This window comes from Mytilus californianus, unplaced genomic scaffold (assembly GCF_021869535.1).
Source record: "Mytilus californianus isolate M0D057914Y unplaced genomic scaffold, xbMytCali1.0.p SCAF_3, whole genome shotgun sequence".
Lineage (NCBI taxonomy): Eukaryota > Metazoa > Mollusca > Bivalvia > Mytilida > Mytilidae > Mytilus > Mytilus californianus.
Window position 1 is genome coordinate 1,356,450 of NW_026262679.1, and position 17,062 is coordinate 1,373,511.

The 17,062-nt window shown below is 31.2% G+C and overlaps 1 protein-coding gene across 6 annotated transcripts in view; it reads left to right on the forward strand.

Annotated features, from left to right (window-relative positions):
• The window catches only part of LOC127733801 (uncharacterized), a 120,908-nt gene that overhangs the window by 50,975 nt on the left and 52,871 nt on the right, over positions 1-17,062 (forward strand). For 2 of the 6 annotated variants that reach the window (XM_052243119.1, XM_052243121.1), the window contains exons 3-5: positions 4,929-5,044; positions 9,460-9,549; positions 16,912-16,992. In XM_052243119.1, coding sequence (XP_052099079.1) covers positions 4,929-5,044; positions 9,460-9,549; positions 16,912-16,992 — 287 coding nt within the window. Of the gene's footprint in view, positions 1-728; positions 1,782-4,928; positions 5,045-9,459; positions 9,550-16,911; positions 16,993-17,062 lie in introns of those variants that run through there. The other 4 variants (XM_052243116.1, XM_052243115.1, XM_052243117.1 and 1 more) reach the window with 4 other exon arrangements.

The window sequence follows — 17,062 nt, forward strand, 5'->3', positions numbered from 1 at the left end:
TTCAGACATGACTGTCACTGTTACTAAATATAAAGAAATTGACAAAAATTGAAATAAACATCTGGAAAATCATGTGAATTACCAATTCTTACCAAACTATAATTAAATGATCAATACAAATAAAACATGGACACTCCCACCACATAGTACAGCCAGAAATAATTTTGAATTCTAATTACCATAATTTTTGAAAAAGAATGAAAAGTTTCGGAAAATCAATTAAAGGGGTCCTTTTATAAATTGCTTCTGAACTTTCAGGTCTGAAAAGGTTTAGATAGGGTTGGAGAGTTGTTGATAATGTTCATAGATCCATGTGAGCAATACAGGCTGTTTGGAGCCTCCAGTTAATAGAACCACCTTGAATTTGTTGTATGGAGTGTATTTTGTACATAGGTATAACTGATCATATTCTATATGATCCTATTAATTCTATTGTCAAATTGTTATGATATTCACCTATAATCATCAGATGAATTGAATATTTCAATTTGTATGACAATCTTCAACAACAGAAAATAAATCTTGTTTTATTTAAGTTCAATACTCTGTTTTCATGATTCTACCATCAATTATATTCTTCATAAAAGCAAGTTTCAATGCCTTTTATATGATTTACTAATCAGGTAAAAAGAAAATCTAACTAAAGGTATGATCATTACCCCTATTAGTCCAATCATAGCATGTGCTGCATGACGGATTCCTGTTGGAAGGTTTAATATAAAGATAAGAGCACAGACATAGCACCTTAGAAACAATGCTTCTGTTTAAAAACAGTAATTAAATGCAGATACGTTAATGTATCAGTGGTTTAATTCATACAGGTTTAGCAAATAGTATTAAAGGTGAACAAATAATATTGATATGATGACAATAGTTACATGGTTTGGTGGCTCAAATTTGAAACGGGTCAGTTTTTAATACAGACAAGTGGAGCACATTTGTCAAGTTATTTGGAACAATGTGATATATTAGGACGTCTTTTCTATCCATTCGTTGGAATATATAACTTTGAGGACCTGGTCTTGGGAATACTAATACCAACCAAAATGGTGTTTGAATATCAATCCAATTATCATAAAGGATATGTTGTGGAATATTTAGACAGTAATACCTCCAAAAGGTGTGAAGGATTCATATTGCTACCAGCTGAAAACCTTTGGCATGAAGGAGTTCGTGGATTTCTCTATCTCCTTGCTTTGCTTTATCTCTTTCTTGGGGTTGCTGTTGCCTCAGATATATTTATGAATAGTATTGAAGTGATGACAAGCAAGAAAAGAACTATTAAAAGAGTTGACCCAGAGAACCCTGACAAAGTTGTCACTATAGAAGTATTAGTATGGAATGAAACTGTGGCTAACTTGACATTGATGGCTCTTGGTAGCAGTGCTCCAGAAATTCTCTTGGCCGTTATAGAGCAGGTTCTAGTGTTGGGAGAAGACCAGGGAGATTCTCTAGGCACATTTACTATTATAGGAAGTGCTGCTTTTAACTTATTTGTCATAACTTCAATATGTGTTGTTAGTGTTTCTTCACCTGATGTCAAATTTATTAAGGAGTTTGGAGTGTTTTTAACGACAACATTTTATTCTGTATTTGCCTATGTTTGGATGTTACTTGTTGTTCAAGTTATATCTCCAGGAGAGATTGAATGGTGGGAAGCTTGGGTAACAATAGCTTTCATGCCATTGTTTGTGTTGCATTCATATGCTCAAGATAGTGGGTGGTGGTGTCATAAATGCTGTAAAGGAGCTTCTGTGTCTGATGAAACTGGAGATAAACCAGTAAGTTCTGTAAACAAAAAATGATCATAACAAATTGTAATAGTACTTGCTTATAAACTTTAAGGATCATTATAACAATATTATCAATATGCACATGTGAATTCTGTGGTCCATAAAAACTGCAAATTTTAATACTTAATCAAATAAGTAAGTTAAGATTTGTACTATAATTTGTCTGAAAACAAGGATCAAAATTTAACTTGCAATTTTTTAAGCATCGAGATAATAAAATAAAGTACTATAGTTTCTACATCTGAGAGTCTTATTTTCAAACTTGATCTGAGAAATGGCTGATTATTACAGCTACATTATTATTACAATGCTTCAATATTGTTCACATTTCAGGAAAATGACGTTTAGTTCATTTGAAGGCATTGAAGTCATTTGACTTGTATCATCTATAATTATGATTGGTTCACACATTATTTGAGCTTTTTACAAAGACCACTAGAGTCTTTCACCGTTCTCAGGGGTTCAAGTCTTTTTTCCTGGATATTTATAAATATGGAAGGGCACATTACATTCTTTTTATTTGATCAATCAATATTTTTCATTTAACCAATTACATCAGTTTCCCCAGTTAATAAAATCACCAATGACCATAAAAACTGGCTGAAAGTTTTATGCATGTAGAAATCAGAAAGATATTGCTATTGAAAAAACTGCTGCCTATTTCAATGGTTTGTGTTTTTTCTTCACATGGGGTATGGTCCTTGATTTATAAATGAGCTGTGTCGAAAAGAAATCGACCTTATGCAAATGAATATCAATACATCTGTTAACCTATTTCGAGTTGAAAAAATCTCTGTGCAAAGTCTGTAACTGTTTGAAAATTGAGTTGATATAAGAACCCTACAAAACAGACAAAAATTCATCTTTTATTGCGTATTTGTATGTTTAAAAATCAATCGAAGTCTTACACATGTACATGTAAACATGCACTTGCATAAGGTCTATTTTTGTCCGATGCAGCTCAAATGATACCATGAGAAAATAGTCTTTTTTATTTTCAGATGTATTCCCCATGAATAATCAAATTTAAAATTTACTTTTTCAACCTTTTGCTATGCATATATATATATATATATATATTATATATCAGACTTTTAAAATTTGAACTAAAATTTGAACTATAAAATTGCTCAATGCTATTAAAGGTTATAATAAGATTAAATCTGAAATCTTTACAAGATGAGACCCAGTGTTCTCAATAAAACAGGGTCATCAGAGTATTATATCAATGTCATTTTAATGTTAGTAAATTATTACATGTTACTTAAACAAAACAATACACCTGGGTTTCCTTAAAGATTTTAAACCTATCTTATACATTGAAGATATCAAACTTTTAAAATTAACTTTAGTCGAAAATGAATTACTAGACTACAATTGTGTTTCCATAGATTCCAACATTACTTAGCAACTGTTGAAAATTTATTTCTATTAAGGATATCAAAATTACGAAGAACATCAAATAATTTTTAGTATTAATGGTCTTTTCATTTTTGAATTCTTCAATTGCCTGAAGACAGGATAAAAATGTGAGCAATTGTATCAGTCTGATAAGTCAAGCCTTCAACTGTTTTTATAGTTTGTCCTTATGTTTGCTGTTTTAGGAGGTACAGGGTTAGAAGCCTGAAAACATGTTTAACCCCACCACATTCTGTATGTGCCTGTTATTCAGTGGTTGTTGTTTGTTGCTGTATAGCAAATTAGGCTTTTACTTTTCTGATTTAAATAGTTTTTCATTTGTCATATTGGGGCCTTTTATAGCTTGCTGTGTGGTATAGGTTTTGCTCATTGTTAAAGGCTGTAGTTGACCTATAGTTGCTAACTTCTACATCATTTAGTCATTGATAGACCTATAAGATTGCCTCATTGCCAATCATTTTACATCTTATTTTTATAAATAACGAATTTGTCTTTGGCTAAAACAGCAAGTATAATTGCTCTAGCTTCTTCAGTTAAAAGCTGAAGAAGGTAAATGAACACCCTCCAAGGACAACAGTAGATTTACCTCTATTTCCATCCTCAGATACTGTAAATTCAGAAATTATTGCGTGCATTTATTATTGCGATTTTGTCATTTTACAGTACTAGTCTAACAACTTTAGTTTGGTGATGTTATTTCATCTAAATGCTGCTGAATAACTAGTTAATTAGTATCAGTCTTTTTAGCTCACCTGGCCCACAGGGCCAAGTGAGCTTTCCTCATCACTTGGCGTCCATCGTCCATTGATGTCGTCACCTTTTACAAAAATCTTCTCCTCTGAAACTACTGGGCCAAATTTAACCAAACTTGGCCACAATCATCATTGGGATATCTAGTTTAAAAAATGTGTCTGATGACCCGGCTTGCCACCCAAGATGGCCGAAAATGGCTAAAAATAGAGCATAGGAGTAAAATGCAAGTCGTCTATTATTTTGAAAACCATTATAAATAGAGAAAATCTGACACAGGCATAAATATTGAGAATGTTGAGCTCTACAAATTCTTTGTACACGTCAAAACTGTCAGACGATCAACAAAGCAGAGATTTTCGTCATGAATTCTATTCTCATCTACAATGTTGGAGAGTGATCTTTGTTGAATTTGTACATAGACCAAGGTGAGCGACAATAGTTATGTTGTCAAAGGCCAAAAATAATATCCAGTTACAGGTTACCATGGCGGACCATTTGAAATTTAACTCAAGCAACTGAGCTTAAACCAATACTTCTAGTATCAAAATGACTTAATACCTATTGAATGGCTTTTGATTTTAGGTTTTACACAAATATTTTGATAAATTGAATGGATTTAAAACAAATTTGTAGGTAGCATTATCAGGATAAGTTTTTAATTTGATGGCAAATCAAAGGCAAAGTTTTATTTGTGATCTTCTAATGAAGGCTTATTTTCCTTGGCATTCAGATAGTCCCTAATAGCACAGTCAAATATGAGATGAAATACTTTTGCAACATTCATTAAATTTCCAATTTACTTAAAAAAAGGATATTTGTGAAACTTTTTTGTTTGTTTTGGCAATCCAATTTTCACCTTTATGATCCATACATATGACTGAATGAGAATTTGGTACCAACTCTGGAATTGCTGATTATATAATGATTTAAACCTGTATTTTAATCTCTATGTTTATATTTTAGGCAATTAGAGTATTTACCCATCATGCCAGGAAAGGATCAATCACAGGACATGCTGTACCTGGACAAGAATTACACATGTTAGAGGCTGCACATAGAAACAAAGCTCACCAATTAAGGTATACTTACCAGAAAAAAGGTTTTCCCTACATTTAACTTTGTTATAAAGCGAGGTATAAAAAGTTTGTGCATTAAAAAAAAGACTCCCTTGTCAACGACTTAGTTGTTCTATTAAACCACCAGTAAGTTGAATCGTTCAATTTGTGATGTAAAGTTCACAAAGATGATGGTCTTGGTTTATACTGTTATAAAAGTTGTCATAAATGAAAATAACATTATTGATTTTGTGTGACCAACTACATTCTCCTCACTTGGTTCCGTTGTTTGTTCAGTTTGGCAAAAATGTCTCCTCTGAAACTATTGGTAATGACTCACTGGAACCAAAGTCAGCCAAAATCATCCTTGAGGTATTTAGAATTAGCTTAACATCTGAAACTGTTCTCAATTTAATATGTATGTTTATTTTAACTATTGAGAAATGAGATCACAGAATAACTTTCCCGGATAACCTTAGATAAAAATTTTGTCATCAATTTCCTTCAATAATGATTAAACTTCAAGCAACCAGAGCATGGCAAGAAAGGTTGGGGAATCAATGCAGATGTATCAGATTACATGTACTGATATATATGTTAGCAAAAATTGGGTTTTTCTAGGTTAATTTATTTTAATGTGGAAGCAAATATATAGAATTGAAGTTGAACTATTCATAGATTAGAAATTAAAATTTCCTGTTGAATTCCTCATCAAACAATATTTACCCATATTAATATATTATTGTGCCTATACTACAGTATTGCCTATATATATAATTACAATATTGCCTGTATTATAGTATTGCCCATATGTAGTTATTTACCCATAGTTCCTAGTGTCAGTACATCTGTTGCATATGTTTGTCTTATCACTGATATCTTCCATTGTTGTTCTGTTGCCAACACACCTTATTATACTGTTGTACTTCTTTTCTGTGGCCTTGTTGTTTTTTTTTCCTATTTTCAATTTACTTGATTTATCTGTTTTTGTCCTTTGGTTTTCCCCTTCTGTCTTAAAATATTATGTATATGCATATTTAAGTATAGGATGAGGAAATGATGAAATAACTCTTAGTTTAGAAGATTACTTTCTGCCAATATTAACATTGATAATTGATAATCTGCTGCTGTCAGTTTGCAACTATGTTCAAAGATTTCTGTGAGCAAAATCACCCATGATTAAAAAAATACCAAAGTTATATAATTTTGTAGAATTTGTAAAATCTGTTTCATTAGACTGGGTGTTCAACAGTCATCCTTGATCCTCATCCTTTATAGTTATCTTTTCCCATAGAATTTGACTATTCATAAACTTATTCTAAAACAGTTACTCTATACAACACCATTGTAACATTATTTTTAAATTCTAATCCAGCTTTTTCTTCTTTTTATTAAAAGGTAAATACTTCTCTCTCCTGTAACAATTTGTCTCAGAATTTGTGACATATAAATAGTTAAATCTTGCTTTGGTGACAATATCAATTAATTTTTAAAATCTTAATATTTCAGAAGATTGAAGAGTTAAAGAATCTATATATTGTATACAGTGGTCTCATTGGCAATCATACCACATCTTATTTTTATAGTACAGTTAGGTTATGGTCTATAGTTTCAATCTGGCATGAGTTGCTTGTTCTTATGATTCAATGACACTTAAGTCATCAATAGTTTTTTGTGACTAGATCTATATTTTTATTTACATTAAGTAATAGGTCAACTCTATTTTGTCTACAGAATTGAAAAGTGTACATGACTGTCTCAAGGGGATTGCCTCTTTTCATGGTTTTGTTATCAAAGTTAAGTTTTTTACACTAAGGTCAGTTTCTCGGATACTGTCATTAATAAATGAACAACTATAAATCTTTGCACATGTCCATCTGTTAGGTGTATCCTAAAATTTACCATTTTTATGGTATGATGATCTAGTGTTAAGTGTTATTGATTCTTAGAACTTTAGGTTAACTATATTTAGGCTAAATTTTAAGTTCAAGGTGTACTAATTGTTTGACAGGAGTCATCAGACATTGACCTCTGATCAACTTAAAAATTTTATAGATCAGAAACTATAAATAATAGATCAGATATTTTTGGTCTATAATTCTATTAAGTTGTGCTTTTTGATAGGATCACCTAACCTTGACCTCATTTTCATTGTTCTATGATCAACATTAGGTTCCATTCTTCATTCAATTTTATCAGTTCATATTAGTAAATGGTCCACTAAAATTTATTTGGTAAATAGAATAATTGTAAAGTGTTCATATTCATCTTAAAGGGGTTATTTGACTTTGACCTTTTGACCTTAGTTCATCAACCAATGTTAAATTTTCCATTAGACCTCATTCTGAAACATTATTCTGAAAGATGAATTCAGCTGGGAAAACATTTCATCATGTGCACTCATATTTTTCATAGTTTCTATATTGAAGCGAAATGTTTCAAAGTTCAAAATGAACAAATAAATGGTGAACTACTCCCTGTATAAAAATGAACTACTACAGTAATGCCACGTTGAAAACAAACATTGTTTCCTGTAAATATAAAAATAGCAAAAAAGTGAAATAATAGGGCAAATTGTAGAAGCTGTTGGAAATGAGAATCACAGAATGTTTTTACTATAACCCAATTATAAAAGCACAATTTATACATTTTAAATCTTAAGGAAGTTATTTTCTCTTAAACTTGTTAGAAGCCATTAAAAGAAATCCCTTAGCAGTTTAGTATAGATTGAAATAAACAATTAATTTCCCCAAAGGCGACAATGATAGCCTTTTTCGAGATACAGACTTTAGAAAGTTGATTTTTTTAACGAAACCTTGCTAGAATTAAAGAAAAGTTATTAGGACAGCATTTTTTGGTCCAAAAAATATAGGTTCTCGTTGCTTTCCTTAGCGTAATTTGTACTTATCTCCCATGCCTATCAATTTTGCACTTAAAAATACGTGTCTCATCCTAGCGTTTAAAAGACATCTCAGTACCGTTAGGGCTAAGGAAAATAATTTATTTGGCCTTTGGTATAATGCAGAATGCACGAAGTCTCTAATAACAAAAAATAACGGGCGCACATATCAACCAATCAGGATTAGCCATACTCTTAATTCTGAATACCATGTTATGCTCATAAAATGGCTGCGCCCATACAATCTAATGGTTGATTGTAACCTATAGACTTCTACTTGTTTTTACAGTGTGATCAGCCTGCATTCTAGGTAAGAACCATAACCTCTGTATCCCAACCTTAAGTTGTAAAAATTCCAATTTGTTTGGTTGTGAATTTTAATCTAGCTTAAGGCAGCTGTCTATTGAAAATTGTTCGGTCAGATATAATTTGATGACTCTTCTGGCATTTAACTCTTAGTTGTAAGCTGACTTCATTGAATAGATCATGAAATATAATGTAAATAAATTATATGATTTTTCATGTAATAAATTACAGTCAGTTTACTGCTTTGTTGTGTGTGTAATCAGCCAATTTAAGGATCAGAATAAAGTTGATTTTTATACCATTAAATATTTCTACTCATCTTAAATTCCTCCTTCATATTATACTTTTTATAATATATATATTCTGTAACAGTTTCTTAAATTTGAACTGCTTGGTATTAGATGTTACAAAATTTGTCATTCTTGTAAAAACAAATGGACCTTTCTGTTTACTACTTTGTCACTAAAGATGATTGAGTGAGTCTGAGTTATCTATCAGTTTCTGTTCTAGAATGATGTTTTGTTGGCAACAGTGGTACCTTTATTGAGTCTGAACTTTGTTTTTATTTTGACAGATGGATCTGTTTATAAATGATAAGCTTGATAAATTTTCACAACCAACAAATTTTAATGTCTAACATGTCACACACGCTGACCTTATTTCACACAGTTCATTGACCTACTTTTTTTTTTTATCTGAAAAGTTTTCATGTCGGGAAATTTGCACATCAACGATAAGTTTGCCTTTCACATCAATATCATTGCTTTTTACAAGCCATTCTAGCTTGTGATATTTAAGCATATTTAATGTGATTGCAAAATAAGCAAAAACAACCCCTGCATGAAAATTTCCATATTTACAGTAATACTTTCTTGTATCTGTTCAAAGCAGAATCTTTGAAGTCAGTTTTCTTCTTTTATAAGTCAGCACTAATACATGACTAACTTTGCTCCTCTTTTTTTCACTGTTCTCTAAATATCACTAAATGTACAATTTTGTGTTTAGATTGTATTTCTGATGAGGAATGTGCATCAGATGTATTGACACTTTGTTAAGTAGTCCTAACACCATCATGCCATGGGATACCAACATTTTACAGAGAGACAAAGATTGCATTTTTGAAGATGAAAAGAATTTCTGTTACTTTACAGTGTTATAACAAACCAAAATTTCATTATTAATACCCTGTATTCTTAACCCAATTTTCAAGAAAAAATATTTATTTCTGGTACAGTTTGGCTGCAGATAATCACAATTGTGTCAAGAGTGCTTCATCAACAAAGTCGCCAAATAAAATATCGATAGATATTGATAGCAAAGACAGGTAAAATTATCCCTAATCTCATCTAATCATCTCACATTAATTCACATCTCTTAATTGACTTACTCCAAAAAAATATAATGGTCTAATATCAAAGCATGCGTATAAATACATTAATTTTTTCTCTCACTTATTTCAAATCTAATAAAATAATTATTTTGATAACTTTTTCATTCAATTTCTTTGATGTTTTAGTCGCACTTTTTTTACGTCTTGTTAGTGTCTGTATTGTATGCAAGTATAGTTTGGTATAATTTTCATGAACCGCACATTGGGGAAAAAAAGAAAAAGAGAATATATGCTGATGAGACAACCCCAGATATAAAACCTCTAGAAGAATAAGTGGCATACATTGCAACATACCTATAGATCTTAAAATGACCACATACTGACCACATATCCACCTGTTCTTTGGGCTCAGATATTATTCCTGTCATCCTGTCTTTGCTGCCAGATAGAAATTGAGCAAATTACCATCAAACTGATCAATTAGGAAATTAATTTATTTAACTGCTATGTAATGAAGACAGCATAAACTCATCTGTGTTAGCAGTTGAAGTTTAAAATAAAAAATATTTAACAAAAGGAGTGTGACTCTCTCTCTCATCTTGATCAGGAGATGACTTAGTAGCAATTGACTTTTTAGCTCAGGTAGCTTTTCCCATCACTTGGCATCCATCGTCGCTGTCGTCCGTTTCTGTTATCTTTTACAAAGATCATCTCCTCTGAAACTACAAAGGCAAATTCAACCAAACATGGCCACAATCATCATTGGGGTATTTAGTTTTAAAAAATGTGTCTGATGACCCCGGCTGTCAACCAAGATGGCGGACATGGCTAAAAATAGAACATAGGGGCGAAATGTAAATTTGTACTTATTATTTTGAAAACCTCTATAAAAAATAGTATATCTGACAGGGACAGAAATGTTTAGAATGTTGAGCTCTACCTATTGTCTTTTTCAGTCAAAACTGTTAAATGACTGTTTATAGGAGTTATTGCCCAAAATGACGAATTTTACTACTTTTTTTTTAATTTTTTTCGTATTTTCTTGTAAACTGTAATAGATAGAGAGAAAATTTAAACAGCAAAATTGATCAGCAATACAAGATCTTCAAATAAGTCAATAGTGGACATCGTCAGTCAACTCTTTATTAGAGTTATTACCTTTTAACGACGATTTTTACCAATATTTTTGCCATTTTGCCTCAAATCTTAAGAATTACAATAGATAGGTAGAAACTTTAAACAGCAAAAGGTGATCAGCAAGACAAGATCTACAAATAAGTCTAATGGTCAAATTCTTCAGTCCACTGGTTATTGAATGAATTGTTCTTTAATGATGATTTTTACCAATTATTGCATTTTTTGCCTATTTTCTTGAAAACGATATAAGATAGATAGAAACTTTGAATAACAAAATCATCAAGACAAGATCTACAAACAGGTTAAATTCTGTTGAAAAGTGAGGAGATAGGAGTAATTGCCCTTAAATGATGATTTTTATTTACCCTCTATTGTGTTTTGGGCAAGAACTAAATAAGATAGAGAGAAACTGGAAACAGTAGTCTACAATGTTGAAGATTCACATATACCTAGGTGAGTGTCACACAGGCTCTTTAGAGCCTCTAGTTAAAAACTTGCTGGGATTTCAGTAGCAGATGAATAAACAATTGATCAGTTTGGTTTAATGTTTCAAACAGCAATTTTGTAAAAAATGTATTTGACTACAAAAAAAAAAAGAAAACAGTAATATTTACTGTCAAGCCACAGTAAAGCTAAGAGGTAATTGGCCAGTTTAAAGTTTAAGAATCAAGTTATTTGATTAGAATGTTGTGGGCTAAAATCAACATACTCATGATACTGTAGTAAATTATAAGTTTCCATGCAGCATCCTGCCAATAAGCTCCAGAGGCATGCATCACATACTTCTGTGTCCACATTTTATTTTTCCAATTCAAATTTTACATTTAAAACACCATTATAACGATTTGAAATAAGAATATTAAATTCTGATCAATCAGTATGCATTTAAGGGTTGTATATATCTGTCATCTAAATAAAGCAGGTCATGCACAACTTGCTATTTTAGGTGATAATGCATGTTTAATCCATTTGTATTACTAAACACAAATTTCTATTCTATTTGAACAACATATTAGTTAGATTAGGCTTCTACTTTTGGTGTAAAGATGTGTATTTTTATAGCTTGGCTGCATTGATATGCTAGTCATATAATGCTTTGATGTATATGTCAATTGGTTCGCTCTACTTCAGGTTAAGTTTAATTGTGTTTGAAAAGTTAGCAATGCCAATATGTCATTTTCTTCAACATCAGATAATGTCTGCATGTCAGAAGATCAAGAAAATTGAAGGAATAACTATTACTCAAAGCAACTTTTTTATTTTATGGTTGTTGACAGTTTTACAAACTTGATATCTCTGTCTTGAATGGATGATCTCTACATTGATAGCAACTCTCATATGATACACTGGTTAAAGAACAATTGTTACAAATTGACATCATTTATCTCTTGTCTGCCAGTTTTACAAAACATTGATACACTGGTTAAAGAACAATTGTTACAAATTGACAGCATTTATCTCTTGTCTGCCAGTTTTACAAGACATTGATACACTGGTTAAAAAACATGTTACAAATTGACAGCATTTATCTCTTGTCTGCCAGTTTTACAAAACATTGATACACTGGTTAAAGAACAATTGTTACAAATTGAAAGCATTTATCCCTTGTCTGCCAGTTTTACAAAACATTGATACACTGGTTAAAGAACAATTGTTACAAATTGAAAGCATTTATCTCTTGTCTGCCATGTTTTACAAAACATTGATACACTGGTTAAAAAACATGTTACAAATTGAAAGCATTTGTCTCTTGTCTGCCAGTTTTACAAGACATTGATACACTGGTTTAAAAACATGTTACAAATTGAAAGCATTTATCCCTTGTCTGCCATGTTTTACAAAACATTTTGAAAATCCAAAGCAAATAACAGTAATGAATATTCTTGTTTTCTATGATTGATTGATTAATTTAAAGGTATTTTAAACTTTGTACAGATACATTGTATCAATTTTAGACATATATTGTTAGTATAATGTACCACATGTGTTCAGTGTAGATCCAATATAATCTCTGACTTTGACCTTCAAGTTCAAATCTTGTCAATTCAACAGAAAATGAATAATGAGTAATTTTACCAGTAAAAATAACAAATTTTTTAAATAGCTTATGCAGTGCAATGTACTTGTGACCATACCAAGGTATTTTATTGGAAAAAGTGGTTTTGAAAATGCAAAACAGCATTTATGTGATCATAAATTGTTTAGTTGACTAATTCTGACAAATAAATTGCATATAAACTACTGAAACATATGGATTTTCTGTTACCTTAGATTTTTTATGCCCCAGCTATGATAGTAGAGGGGCATTATGTTTTTCGGTCTGTGCATCCGTTTGCTCGTCCATCCGTTCGTCCGTAATTGTCCTGCTTCAGGTTAAAGTTTTTGGTCAAGGTAGTTTTTGATGAAGTTGTCAGAAGTCCTTTCAACTTGAAACTTAGTACACATGTTCCCTATGATATGATCTTTTTAATTTTAATGCCAAATTAGAGTTTTGACTCCAACTTGACGGTCCACTGAACATAGAAAATGATAGTGCGAGTGGGGCATCTGTGTACTATGGACACATTCTTGTTGATGACTAAAACAACTCAATAGTTACATCTTAACCACAAGAAAAAAAAATATGTTCTATAACATTTAATTCAAATAGTATTAAGATGTTCAAAGTATTGGCCCATATTAGACCCTTTATATCAGAAATATTATTGAAATCCTGGGATTTTGCAAAACATTCTAATGAATCCAAATGTTCAAATAAGGGCTGCAGTTCTGGTGTATCTTAGGTACCATCTTGAAGGGAAATGTAAGTGAATACATTATGATCAGTGCTTAGGTAGGTCAGTTTGACCATTCAGATTTGCATGAAAGTAAAATCAGAATTCCTTTGTCACATGCAATAACGGGTGATTTACATTGACTGATTTGTTGGTTTATGGTTGCTTTATTAATATCATCTTCGCTAGCCAAGGGTTACGATCTGGCCACTTGTCTCATAGATTGCAAATTCTGGCTTGACCTGTCGAAGGGGAGAGGAGGGTTCTGGATCGTAACTCTTGGCTAGCAAAGATGACTGAATTAATATTCACTTTCAAATATTTTGGGCATATTCAGGAGAAAACAGACAAATAGATGAAAATTAGCAAGTAGTTCAGCATAATTAAAGCAAAAGAACAGTTTAACTCACTATTCAGGCCACATTGTGTTTGGAATTAGATGTGATTGACCTACTTCACACATTACATTTTTTACTGATTTGTATGATTGATTCATCCAATGCAGTATATTTGACCATACATTATTTGATCAATTGAATAATAGGGAAAGCTTTTGAATAATAATGTAAAGTTATACAGGTGAGTAGACTGGGATTGTTTTGGTCAACAAGTTGATGAGTTTGTTTACTGATAACATGAATCTTTTGTAAATGCTTTAGGTCATGTAACAACCACATAGAAAACTACACAGAAAATCATACAAAACTTGTTACAAGCCAGTTTTTTATTGAAAATCACAGGTATAGATAGTGTGTGTAGTGCTAAGTAAATTAGGCAGTTTAGTTTATTTACTAGGTTGATTGTCAATCAAATTGATGTCACATCTGCTCATAGATGATTGTTTTACTATACATTTTCTGTATTGTCCATAACTTTGGTTGAAGCAGATAGATGCTAGAATGTGTATTTGTTTGTTGATCTGAAACAGAGGGTTTCATAATTCTAAGAAATTAACTTATAGAATAAAACCTTCTTTTCAAAATGTTTGTCATGGGTACTATTACACATTATATAAATAACACATAGCTGAGAGGGTGATAGAGCAGATTGTTACCCCGAGAAAACATTGTCAACTGAGGCCAAGCCAAGGTTGACAATGTCTTTCGAGGGGTAACAATCTGCTCTATCACCCTCTCAGATATGTGTTATTTAATTTATTATACTGAATGTTCTGTTATTACTGTCTATTAAATTTCAAATTCAAAGTAATGACGTCTTGTACATAACAACCATTTGTATTCAATAAAGAGCACACTTGATCAAGCGTCTCCATGAAGGGTAATAGAGTAAATTAACACCCTCGTATTAGCCAATCAAAATATGGCATTTTAACGTGAACGGTGAAGTATAATAAATTATTTTGTTACTTGTAAGTTGTAAATAGATAAATAGGAAAAACAACCCTTGATATTTTTGGTAAAAGAGTCATAATTTAAAAAAAACTGGTTCAGTTCAATTTTATTCTCCCTACATACTTGTAATAGTTAAAAAGCAAAACAGCAATGTTATTTGGGGGAACAAATGTCCTCTTTATGATTTGAGAAATTGCTAACAGATCAGAAACGTAATAAGTTTGAATTAAAATTGGGAATCATTTTTTCTTCAGGATCCTGAACAATTTGCAAAATTAGTGCTTTCTTTATTAATTTTTTTATTGCACAGAACACCAGATATATTTGGGATATTGCTGCTTAACTTCACATTCATTCCCATGAGTTATGCCCCTTTAAGATGTATACAGACCCTACTTTGATATTTAGATAAGCATTTGTGGCTGTACATCGTTTGATTCTCACTTACTTCATACAACAATGGTTGCACTTTTGTTTTTATATCTCTGACTTCAATTTCATAATTTATTAAGCTTATCTTTGATAGTATAGACTAGTTTGCTTTCTACATCATGATGAATTTTATTTTATTTGCACTTGGATACATCTATTTCTGCTGCTGATTTCTATAATTCCCTGTCTAGCAAAATATTTAGTGTCTACATGTTTATGCCAGAGATGTACTCACAAAGTGAGCTGTTAAAAGTAACTGAATATTCAAGATACTAATAGAATAGAGAATGGATATGGGAAATGTGTCAAAAGAGACAACAACCCAACCAAAGATCAGAACACAGCCCAAGGCCACTAATTGGTGTTCAATAATATATGTTTAATGATTGATGTTAATGTATTAGATATTACTGTTTGTATGTTTAGGTTTATTGAGAGGGATTGTGGATTCAAACCACTAGTGAGAAAGCTAGGAATATTTAGGTTTATTGAGAGGGATTGTGGATTCAAACCACTAGTGAGAAAGCTAGGAATATTTAGGTTTATTGAGAGGGACTGTGGATTCAAACCACTAGTGAGAAAGCTAGGAATATTTAGGTTTATTGAGAGGGATTGTGGATTCAAACCACTAGTGAGAAAGCTAGGAAACTACAGTATCAGTTATAGTTACTTGTAGTACATTTTCTTTTTTATTACTTCACAGCACTTATTAGACTAAAGTCTTTTGTTTTATTATGAATTAGTTTGGTATTGTTACGTAAGTGTTCAAAGTAAATAAACTCTTTGTGCATACTGCCATTCAACAAGGATGATTTATAAAATCTTGATTCACCATAATAAGGTAGTCCTTTATGTAACATTGACCTTCTTTATTAACTTTGGAGTTTGGTAATTTGTCAAGATGTTTTTTTTCTGGTTCATAACTTCATAATGATTTTTTTTATTGGTTTAGTAATCTTTGTGAACGATTTGAGTTGGTTTAAAGTATATGTATATTATGTTACTGCTTATTAATTTTTGTCTATCAAATTACAACTTATCATATCTAATATTGGGAGATACTTGTGTGTTAATGTTAAAGATACAGATCTCAATTTGACCAAGCTATATTACAATATCTTAGCTAAATAAATAAGATATACCAGATTTTGGAAACAGTAATACAGTAAAAGCTTTGCTTTTTTTTGCTTGACTCTTACCACTACAAGCATTTCTTGCTGAATCAACATCAAACAATAATTGATCTATGTATTGTTTATCTTTCTGTTTTCCTATGTGAATCTTAACTTCAAGATATATATGTATTCTGAAAATGAATGAAGTATAGTAACTTTACAAATATTACATATGATATATATATATATATATATAGCATAGTTTATTGTATCAATTCTGATACATTTCCCCTGTATGTTATGCATGGGAAGATGAGGACTCAAGATTTCTTGTCTACAGAAAAATAATTGAGCTTGTTAGTTATATTCACCTCAATGGCCATTAAACTATGTAACATTGTATTTCAAATGAGCGAAAATGTATTACATAACTATGTTTTATCATTCAATAGTATAATTAACTCAAGGTTTTTCTAGATAAGTACATCTGTTAGATTTATATGACTAATGCAGTAAATAATGTGACAATGCTATTTATATTTGCAGTGACCAGACAGACACAGAGAGTATAGACAGTAAACATGGAGTGTCCAAACAAGGTGATACTAAGGTGTTTGCTAGAGCAAGGTTTGTATATATAGCACTAACCTAATCAATCATTCAGTCAAATACAATTTTATTAGAGTATTCTCAATCT